The following is a 26126-nucleotide window of genomic DNA, read 5'->3' on the forward strand; positions in this document are numbered from 1 at the left end:
CGCAGAGAGCGCATGCAACGATGCCGTATCGTACACGTTGCCTGTGCTTGTACACAAGTGTTCATGACATTATCACCCATTTCAACTAATTATAAATAAGGCAGCTCTTTGAACTGTGGCAAGTTGAATGTCAGGTTAAATGTGAGAGAGAAAAAAAACTCAAACGCTTCAGTGACCTTTGACGGCGGCGCGTAACAGAAGCCGTCGCAAAATGATCACTGCTGAGAAGTTGGCGAGCGCCTGCGACTGTTCTCGAACAGCGAGATGACGACGACGAAACGCTTCGCCCACACCACGACGGGGCACGCGCGAAGGTTCAGCCGGACCGGACTCGTGCGATAAAATATCCACGCTGCCACGTGCGAGTGTGTAGCTTTATCGACCCGGCTCACAACGCCGTGCAATTATTCCTCAATCGGATTACGAAATTACTCAATTGGAATAGACACAAGCGATCATTGCTCCCGACTGAATAAGCTTGGCAGAACCATTATTAAAAAGAGTCCGGAGACTCTCAGTGAGGCTTTCCTGGGTAAACAAGCGTATAAATCATACAATCATTTATAATTCTTTACTAAACGGATGACACCTTCATGGGTGCCCTGTATTACCTAATCATCACCAGTAATAACGATGGATATAATTACAACGTACGTTATATATTATCTTGTCTGTAGGTGCTGTGACAAAGGATCCAACTCACAATCAGGTCACGTGTCGGCACAGCCGATCATCTCTCCGTGGTCATTAAAATTAGTGCCACTTCGCATTAAGTCAAGAGCGGTTATGTTATGGATAGCTTGGCCCCACCGTAGGAATGTAGAATATCTACAAATGATCAGGACTGCCAATGAACATGAGAATGGCTCAATGCTTGATTGAACAGTCACTGATTGACCGATCCACACACACATGACACACACATGACACAAACATGGATGTGCAGCCTCTTTGTCAATCCAATGCTGAATGAGGACCTTCCTACATTGTGCAGGTACACCCACACACTCATAAATAAATAGTAACTTGATTGAGAATGCCAAGTATAAGCCCAGTCCAAGTCTGCAATATTACACTCAGAAATAGAAGCTATTGACCTTGAAATGATGCTTGCCGAAGGTTTCTAAGTTAATCAAGTTTCCTTTCAGTTGTGATTTATTTATTTAATCTTACATATACTCTGTCGAATTAAAAAAAGTCAGCATCTTACTTATCAAGTTAATAATTCATATCAGTTAGTGGCCCTAAGCCACTGACGGGCATTCCACATTACCATGGCAGGGGCATAATTTTTTGATGTCCCATGAGTTGGTACTCAGGGGGGATGCGCCGATTTGACCACCGACCGGGATTCCAGCTCACGACCTCCCCAGTCGTAATCGATACACTTAAAAATCTGATTGTGCCATTGAATGTCGTGCATAATTATTAATTAATTACAAGCTGCATTGTTATCCACTGCTGGTTGAAGGCCTCCTCAAACCTCGTCGGTCAAGGGCTTTGTTTGACCAACCACACTGCCCAGAGCGGGTTGGTGAAGGGATTCATATTCTTAGGTTTTTTCGGTAAAGTCACGTAGGTAAAACATTAAAATTAATAAAAGTAAAATAAAACAAAAATAAAAATCACGATGTTTAGTTGTTTTCTTTTTTCACACTATTGTTATGTAGGCCAGGCTTAGTCACACACCGTACCTCTCCATAACAAAGGCTCAGCCTTTTGTTATGCAGTCTATTCTTAGTCTTAAGCCTCACCTTACCATATTAATAAAAAGTGTGCCTTACTTGGCCCTTCCCCTCTCCAACCATTATATATACGGAGTGGTAGCTCTTGTAATCTCTCATTTTCTTGATACAGCTGTCGTGGCTGTGACGGTTCCACCTGAAGACGGAAGCTTGTGTTGCCTCCGAAACGTCGTGATTTTTATTTTTGTTTTATTTTACTTTTATTAATTTTAATGTTTTACCTACGTGACTTTACCGAAAAAACCTAAGAATATGAATCCTTGCAATCACGAAAGCTTCAAATCTAGAATGGTGAAGGGATGTCTCGGACTAGTTCAGACACCAATCTCGCTGATAATGTTAGCCATGTGCTGCCAGGCTGATAGTGCAGTGCGTGAACTTCTGCACAACACCAATGTATTGTATATGGAGCACACAACATAATTAATAAGTGCTTCCCTTGACCACCGTTGATAGGAGAATGTACTCATTCTCTGCAATGTTGAAGTTGTCTTATTGTTTTCAGTGCTGCTGTGCTCATGCACCACGGATCTCCATTGTAAACTGACCGGGTAACTGGCTCAAATGGAATCATCCTTGTACCAAATAACAATAAACATAATAAGGCGACAGAACAATTTCGCAAACAGCTAAACAAATGTCGATATTGTTGAATGTTTTCACCTAAAAATGATGGCACTGCAAACTGGTATGCAAACTAGTACAGAAACGTGTCTATGTTCAGCTAAGCTGGACATCTGTGAAAAAGAGCTCCATAGCTCATCGGATTCCTCCAGTCTAAATAAATATTCTGATAAAATAAAGATCATTAAAATTTGCGTTCTCATGATGTAACCCGGGTCTGCGCACCCCTTGGCCCAGGGTGATCACGTGTGCGTGGTGTGTACATATGCAGGCAAACACGAGGAAGTTGCGGAACTAGTTTGTCTGTTTCGAGCCCGCAGACACAATACAGAACAAATTATTTCGCAATCACAAAAATGCATGCCAATGTCTTAAGCGGAGCCCGTAACATTAAATCAGGTTTACCGTTTTTTGATGGCCTCAGTCTAATCACTCCATTCATATTATATTCGACATTCACGTGAAACGATTAGCTGATTGCCATACATGCATCGAATCACGTGCATAGGAATCAATAACCGTAGATTTATGGAAATCAAATGCTAATTATATGCAAATCATATGCAAGCATGTGACTTCAGGCCCATGAAACCAACGGATTAGATAAAGGCAGAACAAACAAAACAAGCAACACGAAGGAGTCCGTACAACCGAGACAAAAAGAAAACAATACTTTGATTCGGATCAGAACCCCCAACTATGACAACCACAGGCAAGTCGAATTTCCAGCACTGCCTCAGGACTACCAAGGGAGGCGAGCAAGGTGCAAAACAATCATTGGCAGGGTATAACGTTGACCTGATTATCGACAAACATAAATCAGGAGTTATAATTATTAGAATGCACAACGGATTGCCGTCTTTTGGTGGCGGTGTTTAGAGTGCTGCTGCTGCTGCAGCAGAGCTGGCAATCGACGCCGTATCAGCTCTGTCGTCAGCGGGGAGTTACCGGAGCGGAGGCCTCTTCGCCTTGTGTAGTCACTCCCAGAGTACAATTGGGCTATAATCGATAACAAAACCCAAAAAAGATATATTTTAAAAAAATCTCACTGCAACTCATTCAAACAATGAACGTAACTGCTTCATTGTGAACCAACACTGTTCCCCAGATGCCATTGCTTACCCAACAGAGCAAATGGGCCTTGCCACAGACACATGGAATATCCAGAGGATCAAGGCCGCCTAAGGAGATGCGGACCGCTCAAAGCTTATTTAAACAGAAAAACTGGTAGATTTTTGTTTCCTCAATTGGTAAACGGCTGTGGCAGTTAATGTGCATATCAGGGAGACGGACTTCCTAATCTGGTAACACCCACTACCCCCTGCTACAAAATTAGGGCTCTGCAAACAGCGTTACCCCAATCATCTCTTCCTGATTATGCAAGACTCCGTTGCTGTTAACCTCAATTTCCTAAAACAACACAGACAGCTGAAAGGGTCAAAATATTCCTTTCCTCTCATTAACGGTAAAAAAAACTGAAATTCATAATTTATATTGTTACTTATTATTTTGTCTCGCCAAAACAGCAATTTAAAAACTTGCTTTGCATATCAAGTCAGCACTTAAGAGATCTGTTTGCTCCTGCTGATTACCACGTGCAGACCCACAAGTGGTGCAGCCCTGCAAATACCTGCTCACGCGACTGCTGGTAGTAGGGTCAACACTACAGGAAGCTCTGGAGAAGCCCTCTAATGGGTATTTTTAGCCTACTCTTCCAAACTTGCCAGATGTCTTGAAAGTGGTTGGAGTACCCACACTTTACCCCCACCACATAAAGCCTGCCGATCAAATGTGGTGTACACATTTATACCGCAGGGTGTACAGAGTTGGGATGGAGAGAGATGCGGGAGAATTTATTCAACTTGGCCCATCATTTCAACGGCCGCGCCGGGAGGTCACATCTAACTGGCGAACTATGGACTGCAGGTCCAGTGTGCCAAGCATTACATCGCAGCAGCAGCATCCCATATACCAGGGGTCGGCAACCTACGGCTCCGGAGCCGCATGCGGCTCTTTACGGGCTGCTTCTTGACGATATGTACGTATGTACATAGATGCATTGCGGCTCTTGAAATACTGAATTTTGTACCGAATTGGAAAGAAATGGCTCTTCTTGTTATTTTGGTTGCCGACCCCTGCCATATACCAATAAGTACCAGTGTAAGATACGAACAGCCACGACTCAAACGCAGCTCTCTGACTGGACTGCAGTTCACAAATCTTGATGCCACCGCCCGGCGTGCCTATAACATGCGTAGCACACGAAGCACCCCCACGTGCATGCACACGCTTTAATGACCACGGCGACGACAGGCACCCACTTTCCGGGTGACGCAGAGGTAGCGCTTTGTCTTCGACTTGAACATCTTGTCTTTCCAAAGGTCGGCCTCCACATTGTCGTCCGAGTTTAGGATCTGCAAGCAATACGGCGACACGAGCGAGGAGCCATCAAGAAACAAATACAGGACCAATCAAACATCACCAGCGGTTGATGAAAATTGCCCGCTGGTTCCCTTGACGTGGTGAGATTTTTTTGGAGCCGCGAACACAAACACACGGCCGCAGGTCGAATAGCACTTTTAAAAACTGTTGGCAACACGTGTTCACACACACACACCCCTGGCCTTACCCAATAGTAAGACAAATAATGAGGGCTTACATTTGTAGTGGATTAACGCGCGCCAAGAGGGGAATTGGAAACACGTGTGGGTTATGGACATTGGGGTCGCATCAGGGCAAACAGGTGTTGCTGGGAGGATAACGGCCCGAGAGAGACGGCTCGTTAGGTGGTTATAGGAGTTGTTGCTGGGAGCTGGACGGAGACAGTCGGGGAGAAGAAGAAGATATGAGAGATAGGATAGGCTAGCAGTGGAACAGGAACAGAGAAGATATACAAGAGGGAGAGGAGAGAGACAGTCGGAGTAAGATGGAGAAGCCGAGAGAGAGCGAGTCGGAGTGAGACGGAGAAGCCCAGAGCGAGACAGTCGAAGCAGAGACAGGCGAAGCAGAGAGGAAAGTCGGGGAGAGAGAGAGACGGAGAGAGAGAGGGAGGGGACAGAGCGAGCGAGGCAAGCGGAGCACGGCGAGCGAGCAGAGAACGCGCTGAAGTCACGGTTGTGGAATGTAAAGAGTTTTGTAATAAAAAGTGACGACGGAAAAAGGAGAAGTTGTCTGCGTAAAGTTCAGCACTACACATTTACCAGTGACTCCGTGTACTAAAAAAACAGAAACAGTGTTGCCAGGTTTCAAACGTGTGCCTCGAGCACACGATTAGTGCAGCCGAAATGATTGCAGTGATGGACATATATCGTTTGTGGGCCGTTTCAAAACGGGAGGCCTCATGTGGCAGCAGGTCATATCCAGCCCATGAGCAATAGGGTTCCCCACCTCAAATATAAAATAATAACAAGAATAAACTCCATTTCTACCACGCTATTTGGCATTAAACCCCACTATAAAGCACCTTCCTGCATTATGCAAGAAGCTCAAATTACAGCTATTCAAATTCACCCCAGTACCGCATTCCAAGGCTGACCTCACATAGACATCCAACTCACAATGCGGGGTGTGACAAAACGAAAGAGAGGCAGATGGCTCCATGTTTGAAAAAATATGTCACCAGTGCCAGCCAGAACGATTGGGCATGACTGTAAGGAGATAAGATTCCAGTGGATCAAAGTGCCCAACATGAGTTCTACACAGTCCAATGAGTTCAGTCACGTATACAGATTATATTTAGATGTGTGATTAAAAAGCTATATTAATATATACTAAACAAAAGTAGTAATTGCGAAGATACGGGTGTGGCGACGCAAGCCTATAATCTAGTACTTTGAGGGAAACGGTTGGTGAATCACGCATCTATAAATAGTTTGAGATGCACCAAAACTCAGTGGGGGCTGCAAAGGTGGCCAGGTGATGAAGTAGCCAATCATCCCAAACATCCCAACAGAGATCCTCCTGAATAGAGTCTTCCGAGACTCGGCGAGGCTTTCCTGAATAAATAAATGACAGTACCATTATCACCAGGGGAGCAGTGTTGCAGCAATTTACACACAACATGCTATGAATCTGGTGGCCTGGGTTCTAATTCCTAGCAATGGCTAATATCAGCAGCGAGCGATTACCGAACCGTTTCTGTGCCTTTACACCACCCCTCTACCAATGACCGGCATGGTGAAGCATGTTCAAATAACCTGCACGACCAGCAAGGTGTCGTGGAGCCTTTATCCAGAGACTGGTTGGCAAAGGGCTGCGTATTATACCGCGAGTATGATTACATTCACCGATTTGGCTCTTCGTCATGTTGCTGTCTCCCTATGACCGAATCATCCGGAATGTTGCTGATCTCGTAAGATATCAGAAGGTAAGCAAGTCTAGGCCTTGAAGGTGCTTGGATGAAAGTCCAGTATAATCAAAACGTGTGATAGGCTTATTGTGGTGTTAAGTTTAAGGCAGCAGAGAGCAATGTGGCAAAATCCATAATTGTATCGTACTTCTCTATGCTCTCGCACCTATGCTCCCTACCTTCACCCATCCATACTCGTATGGCTGGCACAAGCATGGGGAGGCCCTCTTCCAGCAGCGGATTCCCTAATCAGCTGTCTGACATTTTTTTTATACTGCAAGCGTGACACTCAAGGATGGCTATCCGGCATTGGCTATGCTTGTCAGAAGACTAGAAAGCGCTTCGAAGGAGGCAATGGACGGATGAGGAGAGATCGGCCGCACCGAGTAAGCTGGCGATCGTGGATGTGTAATTAAAACAACGAGGAAATAATGACGATGGCGAAAAGACAACTGCGGAATGAACGCACCACCTCGTATCCCTGTGGAGCCGAGCCACGGCTGGCCACCATGCCGATGCCCGTGATGGGAGCCTGGGACATCTCTGGCAGGGCTTCTCTCAGCTCTCTCACCTCCGGCATCGCCTGACGAAGCACCAGCTCCTGCTGCACACACACAAGCCAGGGGCGGTGATCACTGGCTCGTTACACAAAAAACGGTTCACATGACAGCTCACATTGCTGCAAAAACCAGTTTGGTGATTCTATTATCTGTAGAATGTTTAGCGTCATCTCCTTATCACTCTTCTTCCCTATTAAGCAGATTATTTGGTGATGCTGCATTGACAGCAGTGCACGAGCACAATTAACAATAAACTCAACACAATTGTCAATACGAGTGCATTAAAAAGAAAATATATAAAAGTTTAAATTTCAAGCAAAGACTCATTTTTTAGAGCACATATCCCAACTAACATGGCGATTATTCCCGTGAACTTCACTCATTGATATGTCCATCCATGTGAAGGTCACGGTCTAGCAGAATCAAAGTTTCTTCTTATTAACACCGTTCAATCACCACACTTTTTTTGTTGTGTTTAGTTTGTTGTCCTTCCCCCGCACCTCCGATTAGCACGGTTGGCTACGTACGGTGCCAAAGAAGATCATCATACATACACTGCAGGTCACGACACTTCTCTGTCTGCTCCTTCCCTCACTGTCCAACTGTGGAATTCCCTCCCATAGTCACTTTTCTCAAATTCCTACCATAACCTTGCTCAACTCCAGAAACCGTTTCACTATTATCTCTTACACCTTCACTTGTGTGGTTTGTTGCCTATGGCTTGGCATTTTGGCTCTGTGCTCGGCAAACAATCCAAGAGTTGGATTTTTTGTTCTGGCCTGAAACAAGGAAGTTGGAACAAAATGTGTGGAGGTTGAGTTATTTTCCTCGAACTAAGGTGTGGGGTTTTTCCCAAGGTACAGTACTACTGTTTTTTTTGGAATGCCAAAAAGAAATCCATGCTGCCCCCAAAGGAAAGTCAATAATTTACAAAATAAGGACCCTCCGGAAAGTGTCTTTCAAATAAATCACGAGTGAAATGTTAAAGATGTCACGTGAAGGACTATTTTATGTCTATGTTTCCCCTTGAGATTATTTCTATTTTCAAGTTTCCTTCATTAATAATGATAACCAAAGTATGCAGCCAGCAAGTTTCTTGAAAGGACAGTACAAAGAGCAGAAGAAGCTAATGAAAATGGAACTGCTGCTAGACTTCCCTTCATATTAAAGCTCCAAGACGTCATCTGCATACCCTTGGTTTAAAGGATAAAAAAAACACTTTACCAGAACCAGCAAAATCCCCAGTGCCCTTGCCTCAGTCAAATCCTGGATGTGTCACCAGGACTCCAATAGGTGCTCACTAACAGAATTTTGCACAGTAGTCTAAAAGTCTACACGGGTAATCCTTTGGCATTTTGCGAGTTGGTATTTCACTTTGCATATCTTTAATAATTAAAAGGCCACTTAATGCACGTAGAAGTCATCTCAAAATGTATGCACTTTCATCTTAGGGAACGGCATCACGTTTCTGAATTTGCATTCGCTAATCGGCACATAATAGGGACTTTTGAATGCTGCATACTAGGGAAGTATTAAATGACACGGGGACATTTCAAAGAAATATTATCCTGGACCTCACGGATCTCGCAGATACACATGGCTCCCTCTGAGGTTTCGATCACAATCACGAATGTGGACTTTTCCAAGGTGCACAGCTGAAGGAGAACTTGAAAGCAACATATTGATGTGCATGCCGCACACATACACGACATTATACTCGGACCCGTATTGTCTTGCTGAAATACCAAAAATTTACCAAAGGTTTCTTATAGCTTAAAGTAAAATCCCACCCCTCTACAAATAAAGGAAACTTAAAAACGTAACAGATGAACACACTCTCGCATAAACATGTGCAAACACGCACTGGATATTACTGCATGACTTGCTCGCGTGTTTTGTACCATGCACATGCTTGTAAATGCAGTATTTATACTAAATGTCATGATGCTGCGTTATTTATTTTAAAAAAACAAGCAGATCCGAGTTGTCTATTGCCTCTGCATTATCACTGTCCAAGTTGACTATATAAAAAAAGAATACGTACAAGACAACAAAGGAAGAAATATGAAGATTTAAGTTGGTGTATCCCGCATTGTTAACAAAAAAAAACCGATGGACAAATATTTACAGAGCGTGCAAGTTGCGAGTGAGGCCAGTTCCAGCCCAGCTCGTAGCTGTCCCATCTGGCTTGTATTTGCCAAAAGATTCACTCGATGGGTCACCACTGCTAGCAATGCGAGACCACACTGCGAGACTGCCCTCCAGTATGGCCCCCCGACTGTGTTATTCCTGCACGATAATGCACATAAACATAGCAGCCTGCTAAGTCTAGTAAGGGAAGGAGTAACAGTGGGTTTAGCTGGGCTCCAGAAGCTACTGTTAACTTGGCATAGTCCCGATATCCCCAGCCGGGTGGTGGTGGTGCTGGTATGGTACAGTGCTTGGCAAGTTAAATTATTGGTAAGAAGTTAACTCGGTCCATAACCCCATATGGGGTTAATAAAGTACAAATTTGTGGGAGATCAACAGTGGCCTTCCTATGGAGGAACAGGCCCTGGCCAAAGGAATACGCAATTTTCATAAATAGCACAGGGCTGCCAACAGAGATGAGCAGAGATCTATACTCATTTTACAATTATACCCTTTTAATGTTATTGCAAAATACTTTTCGGAAACTCGATGGATTAAATCTTCTTGAAAAAAATACACCATAATCAACAGCAGTCCTACAAAAAAAATTGCAGCCACTGAAGTCAGGTATATGGGACCATATATTTGTATTGTGTCACATGGAAAGCAAATATTAGTTATAGTAATAGGTTTTTACCCTTTCAACTGGTACAAAAACTGACACCTTTATACAAGGGATCATGTTTGCAATAACCACAACACAAGCAGTCAAAATGCAAACAAAAAGAAACAACTCTGATAATGATAATGGCGTCATCTGGTCCAACACCAATGAAGACTAGGCTCTGAGAAAAGGTGTCTCGGGTGTGGACCAATAAACTTCAAGGACAGTGCATATCATTATCATTATCAGAGTTGTTTTCTTTTTGTTTGCATTTTGACTGCTTGTGTTGTGGTTATTTCAAACATGATCCCTTGTATAAAGGTGTCAGTTTTTGTACCAGTTGAAAGGGTAAAAACCTATTACTATATTTTGCCACTGGTAAGGAGGTCTCATAGTGCAAATATTAGTTGTTTGACAAGTCAGTCGACTTTGTTTGTTCTCCACCATACATTATTAGGGGTAAAGAATTGAAGTTGAAGTCAAGACTCCTCAACCCAACTGACACCAAGTTACAGTGAATTGCACACATAGCTAAATGAATACGTTTTCAAAATGCATGCTGAACTTTAAAATATTAACCCATAAAACCCTTGGATGGGGAGACACTTAAGCAATTCATTTTCTATTGTTAGAGTTTGTTCAAAGGTTGTTCCATGACGAAAGCAGTTTCCGCAACTTGCTATTATCTTGCAGATTGATCGTGAAGGGGAAAAGTATTTAAATATCTCGTAGAGCCTTGTAGACATTTAACACTGCAGGTTGTGGTGCGTCTGCCTGTATGGGTGTGAAACTTTGGTTTGCAGTGGCATAGTGGTTTATACACAATAGGTCCGTATGTTCAATTCCTGGCCACATACAACGTCAATGGAATATGATAGCTGACTATAGAATTGACCTTCCCTATACAGTGTTAACTTAGCCCTCAATGTCATAAGCAGGTAAGCATCAGCAATGGGGAGACGATGGGACAATTAAGCATAATACTGCAATAATAGGTGTATGGGGTTGTTTGGAAAAGCTCCCTCGTGTTTGTGATGGCCTCAATAGGTGATTGCAAACTCCACTTTGGCTGCATGGGGGATCGTTATGTTTGGAAGAGTACAACCTGAAGCAAGCCATTCAAATTCCAAATACAGAACCATCATTAAACTTAACCATAAATGAGTAAAACAAAAAACTACGAAAAAAGAGAGTGGAAACCTAAAGTACTGTACACAACTTATTTTCCCCCATGTAGCTATGTGGAAGCTGCCAATATTATGCAACTACACAGTGTTTTATAGCAATACCTTATTTGCATTTTTTTTAAACCTCAGCGATTCTCAGTACTTTCCGCTAATGTGACCAATTCTTTTCCTCGTAAATTTTGCACCTGGGAGTAAGAGCCAGGGTACTTTGTGGAAGAAGAAAAAAACCACACAGAATTTGTATCCACAATCAAATAAAGATATCTTGCTTATCAAAATAATCTGCAGGCACTACATATCTCAACATCCACCGACTGGCCAATTTCGGTCAAATAGTAATGACATAACTGTGATCATAAGTGCTTGATTTTTAGATGGGGAGGTGGGTCAAGAACCACCACTTTGCAGGAGTGCCCTTCAGAATTAGGCGAGGTCTCACCACGTTGCCACTAAGCGTCTGCTTTATGATCAAGTTGCGCTTAAGGGCACTTTAGTGGCTTGAGCCATTGCTCACAATGTCTAATGGATTTGCGCCCAACCCTGTCTTATATATACAGCATATATAACGTATAAGAGAGTTGGGTTTTTTTTAAGACACACTGCTGCCTATGTCATTACAACACGTTACTTACTGGTTGGACATGTTGAACTATGCGTAATGTTAATTACACTACGCTCGTAAACACAACACCGACTCAGTACCCTGAAAATTCACCAACACACATGTTAGAAGAGCACTGGTCAACACTCGCTTCGGAGTACGCCAGCGACAAACACAAACACATACGAAGAAGCAAAGTATAATCTTGAACAGACTGTGTTTCGATCACCTACGAAAGCCGGCACGGCACCATGAGAGGGGGGTTGGGGTGGCTAGCATCGTGTACGACCGCCTTTGTCTCCCCAAAGCTGATGTTTGTACACACCGCACCAGGTACTCATTTGAACTTGGATTGGGAATCGAACTTGGATTGCCGGGTTCAGTAGTGCAGTGCGCTAACCACGGCGCTACCGCTCCCTAAGTCACACACTTGCAGCACACTTTACCTCAGCACAACACGTACAATTGACGCACTAACAGACGTAGCACACAACACACTGGGACAACACACGCTCGGCCGCACTGAAGATAAAATAGAAATCACCCCGATTCATATCAATAACAATACCGTAACACAAGTGTAATCAAGCATTGTCGATCAGCACCTTTGGCTACGTACGTTGCGAAATAAGTCTAACACACACACACACAGCAAATAATCCCTTCTTCGATCATAAACACTCGTTTGCCAATTCCCTCCGCTAACATCAACAATCACCATCACCAAACGCCACCACCATCGCGCGCTGAAGATACACAACGCACGCGGCCTAGCGACTACGGGGATCCCCGCACTTTCCTAAGCTGCCCTACGGGCCAAGGTGTGCCCCCGCCGGCAGAGACGCCGCACGCCGCCGGGGTAAGAGAACTCGACCGCGACACCGGGGCGCCGCCAGTGTCTCGGTGCGTGGATCGGCTCACCTTGCGGGGTGGGAGAGACACTGTTGCCTGCTGTTGTTGCTGCTGTTGTTGTAGTTATTGCTGTTGTTGCTGTGACCCAGGTGGGACAGCTCTCATAGAGACCGAACACGGGATGAAACTTCCTTCTGTGGGGCGGCATGGGGCGGCCCACGTGACCTGCTTAGCCCCCCCCCCCGCCAGCCTCCCCCCATCAGCCTCCCCCCGCCAGCCTCCCCCCGCCAGCCCCCACCCGCCAGCCCCCCACTCCGCTAGCCCCCCCCCCCGCCTGCCATCACCAGCCCCCCGCCAGCCCCCACCCGCTAGCCCCCACCCGCCAGCCCCCCACTCCGCTAGCCCCCCCCCCCGCCTGCCATCACCAGCCCCCCGCCAGCCCCCACCCGCTAGCCCCCACCCGCCAGCCCCCCACTCCGCTAGCCCCCCCCCCCCCCGCCTGCCATCACCAGCCCCCCGCCAGCCCCCACCCGCTAGCCCCCACCCGCCAGCCCCCCACTCCGCTAGCCCCCCCCCGCCTGCCATCACCAGCCCCCCGCCAGCCCCCCGCCAACCCCCCCGGCCAGCCCCCACCCCGCCAGCCCCCCCCGGCCAGCCCCCACCCCGCCAGCCCCCCACCAGCCCCCCGCCAGCCCCCCGCTAGCCCCCACCCCACCAGCCCTCACCAGCCCCCCCCCGCCCCGCCCCGCGATCTTCTCACCGAATTGTAGTTTGTAGTGACGTGTGAAAAACATTTATCAATATCGCTGCCTTCAAAGTAAACCATCGATATCCTATAGACCAGCAGGGGTGGGGAACGTCCGGCCCGCGGGCCGTGTAAGGCCCCGCGAAATCATTTGGTGTGGCCCTACCAAGGCAACCGCAGGCGGGACTCGAAATTCAATCAATCTAGGAGCAAATCTGGAAAAGCAGTTGCGAGTAGCAACATCATCAATACCAGCTAACATCATCACACGCCTCGCCAAAGAGAAGCAGTTCCAGCCATCACATTAGGGGTGAGTTAATTAAATGTTTGACCAAATATAACAAGCAAATTTTTACGTTGATAATTTTGTATGGCCCGCGAATGATGTTACAAATATCCAAATGGCCCTTGGCAGAAGAAAGGTTCCCCACCCCTGATCTAGACGATGATGTTCCGGGAAATGGTCCTTCTTCATAGCACATATGAAGAAGGGTCTGAAGAAGGGTCTTCATATTTACGTGCAAAACTCATATTTCCCAAAACGCAACCTATTATATGTTTTTCTTTTTCTTTTAAGGCCACACAGTGTTACTGACGAATGGGTTGATGGTGTTCGATAACACTGCCAATGCAGTGTTACAGAATTATTTGTTAAAGGGGCGAACTATGATTGGCTGGCACGTCACAATGAAATCTGTGACCTGTGTTTCATTTAATTTTTTGTGCAACTATGTGGACAAAGTAGTGACGATCCACTTGTGTGATTTTGGTTGTGCAACTGATCGCTCAGGTTTTAATGGTTATGACTTTATTGAATGACTTAAGCCAGGGGTGTGAAACCATCAATTGCCTTGAAGAGGGCCGAATAGAGCTTTCAATCACTATTGGCAGGTCTTGCTTTAGTTTAGGGGCCGTCCATAAATGACGTCACGCGATTTTGGACGATTTTTGACCCCCCCCCCCTCTCGTCACACGGCGTCATAAAAAGTCAGACCCCTCCTCAAATATGACGTCACAAAGCTCTACCCCCCCCCCCCCAAAATAAAACATGCTTCAAATCGCTTTAAACTATTGTCATTATAGTGCGTATTTAATGTGGCGCTGCACTCTGATGTTGTAGGAGAAAACATTTATTAAAAAGTCTATTTGATTAAGTAGAACGTGTTGTCTATATTTATTGAAAGTTGCGCATTTTTATGTGACGTCACATTTCTCAAACCCCCCTCCCTCGTCACACATCGTCACAAATGTCTGACCCCCCCCCCAGGTGCATGACGTCATTTATGGACGGCCCCCTATACGAAACTTTGATGTCACTGGAACTGTATAAATTGCATGCATGCTAAAAACTACTTGAAAAACGGGTGACTTGAGTGTTGCCAAGTCTAAAATAGTCCCCTTGAGACCCTATCGAGACACGAATCTGAATGTATTTTGTCCAAAGACTTAATCAGAAACCAGTTTTTCAGTCTGTTGTCTAGAGACTCCGTCAAACACTGGTTGGTCAATCACTTTCTATCGTACTGTAAAAATTCCATTAGCATGTTCTGTCAGTTCACTGTCAATAGATCATCTCACATACTCATGTCAATCTATTGTCTAAATTATCCATCAGAGACAGGTCTCAGTCTAATGTCTAAAGACTACATTAGAGACTGTTTGTATTGATTTGAAGCTTTCGTGACTGCAGGAAGCCATACTCTATGGTTCTTTCGGTAAAGTCACGTAGGTATAAACTAAAATAAATCACAACGTTTTGGGCGCAACACAAGCGTCCGTCATCAGGTGAGAAAGTATAATCTGCTGATGAGGCAGACTGTTTAAAAAGGTTTGAAATGGGTGTAGCCCAAGGGTCATGAAGAAGTGGGCGGGGCTGGTTATGTTATGTTAATGGTTATGTTAATGTGAGAAATTAGCATGTTAATGTAAGATCGAAGAGTGGCCTCCACGAGGCAAGAGCGTCAACGCAAGAGAACCACCGCAACAGTGGCCATGCCAGTGAGACACACAGCCCATAACACAGTAAGAACCAACGATACATCGAGGCTAAAGGAGCAGAAGTGGCCATGTTAGTGAGATCCCAGTTCGTTAATGCAAAGGCATCCCACAGGGCAATGCAACTCAGAGAGTCGGAGATAACAGCCACACGGCAGGAAGGATGGAAGCATCACAGCGAGTTATGACTTTACCTGGTTAATAACGTCCTGCGATTGTGAGAGATGGACTGTCGGGCATGTGAGCATGAGAGTGCAATCCAAAGGACATGTGAGCATGAGATATCTAAGAGAGAGGCATAGAGAGAGAGACACACCTAGTTAATAACGTCCTTCTGATGATTGCTCACTTTGTACCCATCTTCTCGATTGAAGTTGTGTCTGTGTTTGTATAGCTGGATGACTTCATGATCAAATCTCTGAAGGTAACTGGTAGGTTTGCAGAGTACCTCTGTCTTGGAAAAATCTATTTCGTGCGAGCCCACAGCGTTAAAACAATGATCAGCAACGGCAGAGGTGTTGGTCCTACCGTGTTTCAGTTCTGCCTTGTGTTCACGAACGCGGTCCGAGACATGTCGTTTCGTTTCCCCAATGTAACTGCTGCCGCATCCACAACTCAGTTTGTAGACACCAGGGTATTGCATGTCAGGAATCACATCCTTTACAGATCGGATTAAATCACGGATTTTGTGTGCTGTGTTGAAACGAACCTGGATCTTGTGTTTGTTTAAGATTTTGGAAATCGTTTTGGTAACCCCTGCTAAGTATGGTAAAGTGATGGTTTTGGTTGGATCCTCAGAAGGTTGTCTCCCCATGGAGACATCCTGAGGGCTTGGTGTACGTGCTCCAACTCACTACCGAAAGAACCAAAGAGTATACTTGTTTGTATTCGTTGGGTCTTTCGGTAAAGCCACGTAGATACAATTTTTTGGAAATAAAATAATAATTATTTTCTTTTTTTTCTATCTACGTGGCTTTACCAAAAGACCCAAAGAATATGAATTTCTGCAGTCACGAAAGCCCATTGGAGACAATGCTCGTGTCAGTGTATTGTCTCAATCACCAGCAATGCATGGTCACATGTCAGATTCAATATAAGTGAAATATCTGTTGAGATGCTTCCTTTGAGCGTGCATGGATTTTAGATTTTTAAAAAATATGTAATATTAATCGCGATCAATTAAAAGTTACAGTGTCACGATAATGCCTGCAAATTTACACATTAACACATGCCTCTGCTAAAACTTGCATTCTGAAATGCAGGAGGCTCATTTACTTTCCTGGCTTGATCAGCCTGGAGGCTTTTTGTTTACTGCATTAGACTAGCTCGCCTCATTATTGTGATCAGCAGTGGCTCAGTTCATTTCCACCAATTACTGCTCTGACCTGCCTACAACTCGTGCCAAGCAAGCGTAAATTATCAGCGTGTCGGAAAGATAATTGCTTCATTTTCAAAATTGTCTCCCAAGCACGGCTTCATTCCGAATACTCCACGCTTTCTATAATTACCAAATTAAACGCTACAGGTAAATTCACGGCTGCACACTTGATGTGCCTTTTATTGACCCCTATTATGATTGATAATTTGTTCTGAAATGTGCCATTCCTAACCTCTACCATTTACTCCATTAGTGTTATCCAGTAATAACAAGACGCGTTCTGTATAGCAGAGAATCACACGCCAATAAGAATGCATAAAACTCGTAATCGGGGTTGGTGAATCACGCAGAGACGGAGCATGCGTGACTTCCCAGCCTGTAGTGTCATCAGATGACACCTCGACAAATCGGTTGCTAACATGTTTGTATGCACGTGTCTTTTTACACACTTTTATTATTACACACTTTTATTATCATTACACACTATTATTTTTCTACACTTGATTGAACTTGCAGTGTGTCTCTTCATATTTTTTTGAATCTTTGACGCTTAATAACTTCGGGTCTACGAAGCCAAACGAGCTGAAATGTTCTACACAGACTCGTCTCGCTTGACAATTCCATATTTCATTTAAAAACAACCAGTCCATCTCCCGCCGATCCTGTCCCTATTTTTTTTACTTAATTTAAATAATTAATCCTCGTTCATTTTGCCCCCCTTTTTAAATCCTTTATATTAAGTTCACTTGCTTGCGCGCTTACGACCGTGCAAATCTTTCGGTCGTTTTTTAACCCACTTCCCGTGATCCAATCGAGCTGACATTTTGCACACAGACTCGTTGTGCGTGACAATTTATTTTCGTAAAAATTTTTTTTCCAAAATTTTACACTTTTTAGGAAAAAATAAATTATATTTAATTACCAATTGCTTAATGGTGGCAGACAATCATCTGACCCATAGGTGGCAGCCATCTCAAGCCAGAGGACGAGAGAACTCTAGCCGCCACGCATATAAAGGATTTATAGTGAAAAACTTTGTTTTTACGGGTTAATTTTTTTTAAATCTCGAATGGTCGCGCCCAACCACGAGGGCAAACGTCTCGTCCAATCAGAGCGGCTGTTGTGGGAAGCCCTTGACCAACGAGGGGGCGCGCTTACAACTCCGCTCGTCATGGCGCCGGAGCAGCAGCTGTGTGTTCGCTTTTTGTGCGAGACCAACAATTACAATAATAATTATTACTACTACAGTACTGCTATTGCTAAAATAATTACGTAGTTATAATCTTAACAAATAGCATAATTGTTTGATTTGCCACGCCCGTTCCGACGCGCGGAGGAACACACGGTTGTGCTGGAAGTGGGTGGCTTTCATGAAGAAAATTAAACATCGAAAGGATGCCACCCACTTTCATTCGGCACATGAATGTGATTCATTCTGGGGTCAAAATAATGTAATTTGTACTTGAGAGTGCAAATAAAAAGTGTGCATTGAAAAGCTTGTTTTTTACCCATTAAAAAATATATCTCCGCAAATGCGCATACTCAGGGCTTAATCTCAACCGAGTTAGTAGAGCCATAAAATATTTCTGTGCCGGACACACCATGTCCAATGTACCTCTTGCTATGGCGGTGGCTCCAAGTCACGTGCCTACTCCAATCTATAAGCAAGCCAGGACATAACAATAGGGTTTACCCTGCAATAAAACGGGTGTTAAGATGTTCAAACACCAAATAGAAATGTTTTGCAAGGAATCAAGTCTGCATTAACCACACGTACTTGTGGTGAACATGCAAAGAAATATTCTCTGATAAATTTAGACTTAAACTTTTCGTGACCGCAGGAATTCATATTCTTGGTTCTTTCTGTAAAGTCACGTAGATAGAAAACAAGTCAAAATTAAAAGCAAAAAACCCACGATGTTTTGATCACAACACAAAGCGGTCTTCTTCAGGTGGAAAAAAAAAAGAAGACTGCTTGTGTTGAGATCGTCGTGGGTTTTTTGCTTTTAATTTAGATTTTTGTTTTCTATCTACTTGATCTCTCTCGAAAAACGGTGCCTTAATGCGGCGAGAGAGTTTGTGTACGTCTGAGAAGCTGATCGCTATACCGTCGAGAGCCTAGTGCTCTCAGAAGGGTCACCCAAGGCGGGAAGACTTCAGTGGAGACGTCAGACAAAACCCATTTCGAAAGGTCCCCACATGACCTTTTCAAATAAATTGTGATCCAAGAAAGCAACGGGAAACTACTTGGATTATTTCTCCCTTGAAAACTTCAATGATGACAAGCAAAATCAACAAAGGCCCTGAGTATCGGCGTCCTTTAAATAGGACAGGGGTGCTATGAATCTCCGAGCTTGTGTCAAAGAACCCTTTCAAAGTAGCAACTTGGAACGTTAGAAGTTTACTTCAAGCAGGAAAACTAGCCAATGTCATACAAGAAATGGATCGACTTAAAATCAACATAATCGGTCTAAGCGAAACTAAATGGCCTGGAACAAAAAAGTTTATATCAAGCGAACACCACATCTTCTGCTCCGGAGGAGAAGAAAACACCAAACAAACATACGGTGTCGCTTTTATAGTACACAAGAAATTAGCCAATAAAGTCAACAACTTTACCCCAGTATCAGAACGAATAGCACTACTACAATTAGCAGGCAACAAAGTCAACGTGAACATTCTACAGGTTTATGCTCCAACAGCAGATAAACAAGATCATGAAATCGAATCGTTCTATGAGCAACTAACCAACACGCTGAAGCCGCTGAAGAAGCAAGACATCACTATAATCCTCGGCGACTTCAACGCCAAGGTTGGCCACGGTCGAATGCAGAACATTGTCGGAGAACACGGACTAGGAACAAGGAATGAACGAGGCGACAGACTGGTTCAATTCTGCCAAGAAGAACGTTTCAGTATTGCTAACACGTGGTTCCAATTACCACCTCGACGACTGTACACGTGGACCTCGCCGCAAGACTCCGACAACAACATCGTCAGGAACCAAATCGATTATATCCTAATTAACATCAGGTTTAAGTCCAGTGTGATTACAGCAAAAACCTACCCTGGAGCCGATATATCGTCAGATCATAACCCAGTAACAGCTACAATAAGACTCAAATTGCGATCAATACAATGTACAAAGACGAGACGAGCAGACCTGGAGAAACTGAAGAACAGCGCCGATAAAAGACAAGTACAGCAACATCTCAACGATAGCATCCGCTCAATAACAACAGAAACAGCAGATGTTCAGGAGTACTGGCGCTCGTTCAAACAATGCATCACAGAAACAACAGAAGTCATGCTGGGACATCAGCCACCGAAAAAGAAACAACGATGGATGACACATTATATTCTCGATTTAATGAGCAAACCAAGAATGTACAAAAATAACGACTTGGAGAAGTACAAAACAAATGCAACAGAAGATCAGAGAAGCAATCCGACAGGCAAAAGAAAAGTGGATGGAAGAACAATGCGCCGAGATTGAAGAACTAATTAAAAAACATGACAATTTTACTCTGCACAAGAAGCTCAAAGAAGCTGGTAACATCTACAGACCAGTCCCAACAGCTACCTTGTATGCGGACAACAACCAATCAATCCTAAATAAACAAGAAAAAATGGACACCTGGACAAACTATATACACAAGCTCTATGGCGCCGCGAGAACACCTGCAGAAAAAGACCAACAGATGTCGAAAGATGCTCTACACATTTTAACATCAGAAGTAGAACATGCAATTAAAACAGCTAAGTCAGGCAAAGCGTGCGGGCCCGACACAATCCATGTAGAATTGCTCAAACTATTAGACAGCAACAACATACGACAACTGACTAATTGGTACAATCAAATATACAATGGCAATAAAATTCCATCCGACTGGCTACAATCCATCTTTGTGGCCATACCAAAGAAAGCAACAAGCCGGAAATGCGAGGACTACAGACTGATAAGCTTGATGAGCCACGTGCTGAAAGTCTTCCTGAAGGTGATCCAACAGCGCATACGCTCCACATGCGAAAATGCATTGAAGAACACACAGTTTGGCTTCTGTAAAGGACTAGGCACAAGAGAAGCAATCTTCTGTCTACAGATACTACTACAGCGATGCTACGAACATCAGAAAGAAGTGTACATCTGCTTCATAGATTACGAGAAAGCCTTTGACTCAGTCGACCACGACCGACTAGCAGCTCTATTAAAACAACTGGGAATAGATAAAGACGACATCAACTTCATCATTGCTCTTTATTGGAAGCAAACAGCCCAACTCCGATATGACAACGAATTGACAGACCCAACACCAATACAAAAAGGTGTACTGACAGGGCTGCCCACTTTCACCCAGTCTTTTCAACATCTACTCGGAGAAGATTTTTGATCGAACACTAGCAGATAAAAACATTGGTATTAAAGTCAATGGACAATACATCAACAACATCAGGTATGCCGACGACACTGCACTGCTGGCCGATTCAGAACAAGACCTACAACAAATCTTGGACGAGGTTGCCACAGAGAGTCAGATATGGGGGTTACGAATTAATAAAAAGAAAACAAAGGTTATGAAGGTCAACCGAACTACAAGCGAAATAACAATCAAGCTGGGCAGCGAAAAATTGGAACAAGTACACCGATTTAAATACCTTGGTGTAATCATTGACGATCAGTTGAACCATGAAGTCGAAATCAAGAGCAGAATTGAACAAGCAAGGCAAGCATTTATTAAATGTGTAGGGGTGTTAAAGAGAGGGCCCGTTATGCATGGCAGCCTATGGAAAACAAACACAGTGGGCGGGGCTACGTAAGTGCACGAGGAGGTGCCCTCTACGACGTCCGAGCCAGACACCCTGGGGGGGGCTGGTTCGAACGTTATGATCCCCCGGGGCCCCAACCCACAGGGAGGGGTTGGGTATAAAAGGGGATGTTCAAAGGGCTCGAGTCAGTTATGTTTAAGCTAAGGGAAGAAGACTGAAGACGTCTTAGATAGAGCCCTGGACTCCCCTAGTTCGATGTCCTTTTCAGGGCCGGACAGGACTGAGCCAGCGGCGTGGTCCCGAAAGCCAGAGCCGGTGCTCTTGTAAGAGCTGGTCTGGAACTCCGGGTACTGGGCCCGACTTACCAGTGTCGGGCCAGTTAGCCTCCCCTAGCCCATTAGTGGAGGATTCGGGGCTAGGACAGAGTTAGCTAGAAGTGTATCCCGAGTTATACGGGTGAGGGGGCCGATACCCCCTCGAGTGTGTATATGCCCACTGTCGTATTGTGAAATAAATATACGTGTGCCTCAACCTCGGCGTCAAGCGTCTTCACCGGTACTTCAACTGGTGTCAGAAGTAATTCGAACATGGACACGCGGAAAACAGCGCGGGCAAAAGTACCGCAGGAGGAAGACACTGCCGAGATCGTCGAGCCCGAGACGGCTCCACAAGACATGGTGCAGCCGGGGCCTGACGCCTCCTTACCGGGGCATCGAAATGAAGAGGGGCCGCAGTCAGACGCGTTACGGCTGGCTCACGGGAGGCTGGCGGAGCTGCTGTATGCCGCTGCCGCCACGCTGGAGACCATCACGCGATTGGGGGCCGGTGATCCAACATGGGGCGAGGCGAGCCAACGACCAGGGCGCCTTCCCGCCATTTCGGAGCAGTCCGAATTTGAAATTCCCGCCATCGACGCTACAGCTGTTCAGGGCGTGGCCAGCCTGAACATCCGCTCCGACATCGCCGTCGCTGGAGCTGCAGCGTCATCACCGCCGGAGGGTGCGTCATCACAACCGCGACAGGCGATCCCATCGGCCGTTCGCACCGACGCACAGCCGAGTGGTGGTGACATCTGCCTGCGGGAGTCTACAACAACCGCTGCGCTTCATCAAAGACTGCCCCCGCTGAAGGAGTTCATCGGCGCGGAGGGAGACTGGGCCGGGTTTCGCCGACGTTTCCTCGCCCATCAGGAGATGGCGAAATGGTCCGATGAGGAGGCTCTCTGCGCGCTGCCGGCGCTCCTCGACGGCGACGCGCTCGCCGCACTCACATCGGCACCGAGAGAGAAGCGGTCTACGTTACCGATGGCGCTACAGCTGCTGGGCGGGGTCTATGGACCATCAGCCGAATGCCGACAGCAATTTTACGACCGCAAGCGGGGTGAGAAGGAGTCGCCCCTAGCATACCGGACGAGCCTCCTGGCGATGGCTAAGTCGGCCTTCCCTCGTATGGACGACGACGGCGTGGATGCTATGGTCACGGAGAAAATCCTCCTCCTGGCAGACGACCTTGACATCGCTGTCGTCGCGCAGGAGGACGCGGAAATGGCATCGCTCCAGGCGGCGCGGCTCCTCCACGCAAACCTCCTGTCGCTCCGGCGGAAAGCCAGCAGGGCATCGGCGGGGCGTGCGGTGGCTGCAGCCACCCTTCCGACGGAGGAGCTCTACGCCGTCGACCACCGACGGCAACAGGCGACGGGAGCACGGTCGGGCCGGGACGGGTCGGGCCGTTCCGACCATCCGTCACCTCCGACGGCGCTCCCGCGGTGTTTTAACTGCGGCGTCCGGGGCCACGTCGCCTCGGGGTGCCGCTCTCCTCGTCAGCGCGGGACGACACCTCAACGGGACGACGGGCCTCATCACAAGCTCCACCATCATAACCCGGCGAGTCGCGGCACCCCACATGTTTGGCCCACGCACACGCCCGTCACGCACTCAAACACCGCAACGAGAGGGGGGCCGATATCGCGCACCATCGCACCATCATGCACCACTCTGGGTACTCATATCGAACCCGGCCAGTGGTCCGTGCTGGCCGATCGTGTGGTAGCCGCATCGTCGGGGTCGTCGGCCGTTGTGGGGCACATCGACGGGGTTGAAGTGCGCATCCTGGTCGATACGGGAGCATCGGCGACCATTATTTCGGAGTTAATATACAATATTCTCCCTGTCCAGAGCCGTCCTTTGATGCCTGTTAACGTACCATTCTATGCGGCTAACGGGGGCTCACTTGGCATCATCGGACAAATTCGGGCCCAAATTTGTGTTGGGGAAATTAAATTGTCTGGGCCGATTTTTGTTTCCTCTTCGCTGGCGGTTCCGTGCCTGCTGGGGACGGACTTCCTGGCCAAAATGCCAATTAGGATATTAATCGACCAGGGATGCATTGAGCTCCCGTCGGGCAGACGCATGGCGTTTTTGCCATCACCCGTTACGACTCGGACGGCGTTTGCGACGGTGCCGGCATTCGTAGAGAGAACGGTGCGCGTCCCTCCGGGGGCACAAATGTTGATTCCCTTGAAACTTCGGCGACCCTTCGCTAAGGGTATTGCGGCCCAAGGGGTTCTGCTGGGGCCGTCTAGGGCCGGGGTTAGTGGACCTCATTTACTTCCGGCCCAGATCATAGTAAGAGGGGACGGTGAACCCTTCATCGCGGTCCTCAATGTGGGCTCGCAGACGGTGGTGGTCCCACAGGGGACCGTGCTTGCTCACGCAACGCCGGTGCCATGTGAGGAACCCGTCGCAAATCACATCAGCGTTGTCCCTGCGTCGCGACCGCATTCGGACAGCGATGAAGGGTGGCTCGAGGCGCTTTGTGCGGGATCGACGGACCTGTCAGATTCAGAGCGTCAACAACTTAAAACACTACTGCGGGAATTTTCCGACGTTTTTAGTCGGAATAAATACGATTTGGGTTGTACTCACCTGCTGCGTCACCATATTGACACGGGTGACAGCGCGCCAATTCGCCAAAATCCGTTTCGGTTGAGTCCCGCCGAAAAGGACCATGTCAAATCGGCTATTGATGACATGTTGGCCGCCGACATCATTTCTCCTTCCACCAGCCCTTGGGGAGCGCCGATCGTCCTGGTTAAAAAGCAGGACGGATCGTTGCGGTTTTGCGTTGATTTTCGGCGCCTTAACAAAATTTCGGTTGCCGACGCATACCCGCTCCTTCGGATGGATGAATCGCTGGACGCCTTGGCGGGAGCGCGATTCTTTTCCACACTCGATTTACTTTCGGGATTCTGGCAGCTTCCTCTGGACGATGATTCAAAGCCTAAAACTGCTTTCCGTACACCGCACGGCCTGTTCCAATTCAACCGGTTGCCGATGCGCTTACACTCAGCGCCGGCAACTTTCCAGCGTTTGATGGAATTGGTTTTGGCTGGATTGCAATGGGAGTCGTGCCTCATTTATTTGGATGACGTTATCGTCTTTGGTAAAACTTTTGACGAACATCTCCAGAGGTTGCGGGCGGTTTTCCTAAAGATGCGGGCTGCTAATTTGAAATTCAAACCCCAAAAATGCCATTTGTTGCGCGATTCGGTGCGTTATTTGGGGCACATCGTGGGACGCTCAGGTATTGCTACCGATCCCGCCAAAACGCAGTGTGTCAGCTCCTGGCCGACTCCCACCTCGGTGGGAGAGGTCAGGAGTTTCATTGGGTTCGCGTCGTATTACCGACGGTTCGTCGCTGATTTTGCGACAATTGCCAAACCCCTGCACGCTTTAACATCTAAAGGGGTTCGGTTCCACTGGGGTCAAGAGGAGGAGGCTGCTTTCTGCTCCCTTCGGGACGCCCTGGTAAAAGCCCCTCCCTTGGTTTACCCCGATTTTTCTAAGCCCTTTTTGCTCGACACCGATGCGAGCAACACGGGTATTGGGGGTGTGCTTTCCCAGGTGGTTGATGGCGTGGAACGGGTGGTCGCGTACGGTAGTCGGGTGTTGTCTCCTGCGGAGCAAAGATATTGTGTCACCCGTAGGGAACTGTTGGCAATTGTCTATTTCATCCAACAGTATCGCCCATATCTGTACGGTCGGCATTTCACCGTCCGCACAGATCATGCGGCACTACAGTATGCCCTGCGAGTTCAACAACCATCGGGACAGTTGTCTCGATGGTTGGAGGTTCTCCAGGACTTTGATTTTGAAACCACCTACCGTAAGGGCGTTCGCCATACGAATGCGGACGCTCTGTCGCGCATGCCAACCACCTCGGAATGTGCATGCCTCCTGGGGTCGGGACGTTGCAGGCCTTCAGGGGACGCATCGGTTCCGGTCTTGGCAGCCACCGACGACGACGAAACATTAATTACTAATTCGATCGAACAACAGGGAAGAGATTCCCTGTTGGGGTTGCCCGTCACTGAATGGGGGCGCCTCCAGATGGAGGATACCTCCCTCCTCGGGTGGCGTCGTCGCGTCGGGGGTGCTGAGCGTGTGAAGGGTGATTCGGATGCATGGGAAATGGTGCAAGGTCTGCTGATGCATTGGGACGGGAAATCCCAGCGACATCGGCTGGTGGTCC

General features: G+C 46.7%; 2 protein-coding genes across 7 annotated transcripts in view; both read right to left on the reverse strand.

Annotated features, from left to right (window-relative positions):
* The window catches only part of MVB12B (multivesicular body subunit 12B), a 116980-nt gene extending 104060 nt beyond the window's left edge, over nucleotides 1-12920 (reverse strand). The window contains exons 1-4 of one of the 6 annotated variants that reach the window (XM_061550681.1): nucleotides 12781-12920; nucleotides 7190-7318; nucleotides 4691-4783; nucleotides 3318-3368 (exon numbers count right to left, since the gene is read on the reverse strand). In XM_061550681.1, coding sequence (XP_061406665.1) covers nucleotides 3318-3368; nucleotides 4691-4783; nucleotides 7190-7297 — 252 coding nt within the window. In that variant the 5' untranslated portion in view covers nucleotides 7298-7318; nucleotides 12781-12920. Of the gene's footprint in view, nucleotides 1-3317; nucleotides 3369-4690; nucleotides 4784-7186; nucleotides 7322-12780 lie in introns of all 6 variants that reach the window. The other 5 variants (XM_061550679.1, XM_061550680.1, XM_061550678.1 and 2 more) reach the window with 5 other exon arrangements.
* The window catches only part of LOC133341875 (pre-B-cell leukemia transcription factor 1-like), an 801687-nt gene that overhangs the window by 447805 nt on the left and 327756 nt on the right, over nucleotides 1-26126 (reverse strand). The gene's annotated exons all lie outside the window — the stretch shown is intronic.

The sequence above is a fragment of the Lethenteron reissneri genome, chromosome 12, assembly GCF_015708825.2.
Source record: "Lethenteron reissneri isolate LAM-NWPU_2019-01 chromosome 12, ASM1570882v1, whole genome shotgun sequence".
Taxonomy (NCBI): domain Eukaryota; kingdom Metazoa; phylum Chordata; class Hyperoartia; order Petromyzontiformes; family Petromyzontidae; genus Lethenteron; species Lethenteron reissneri.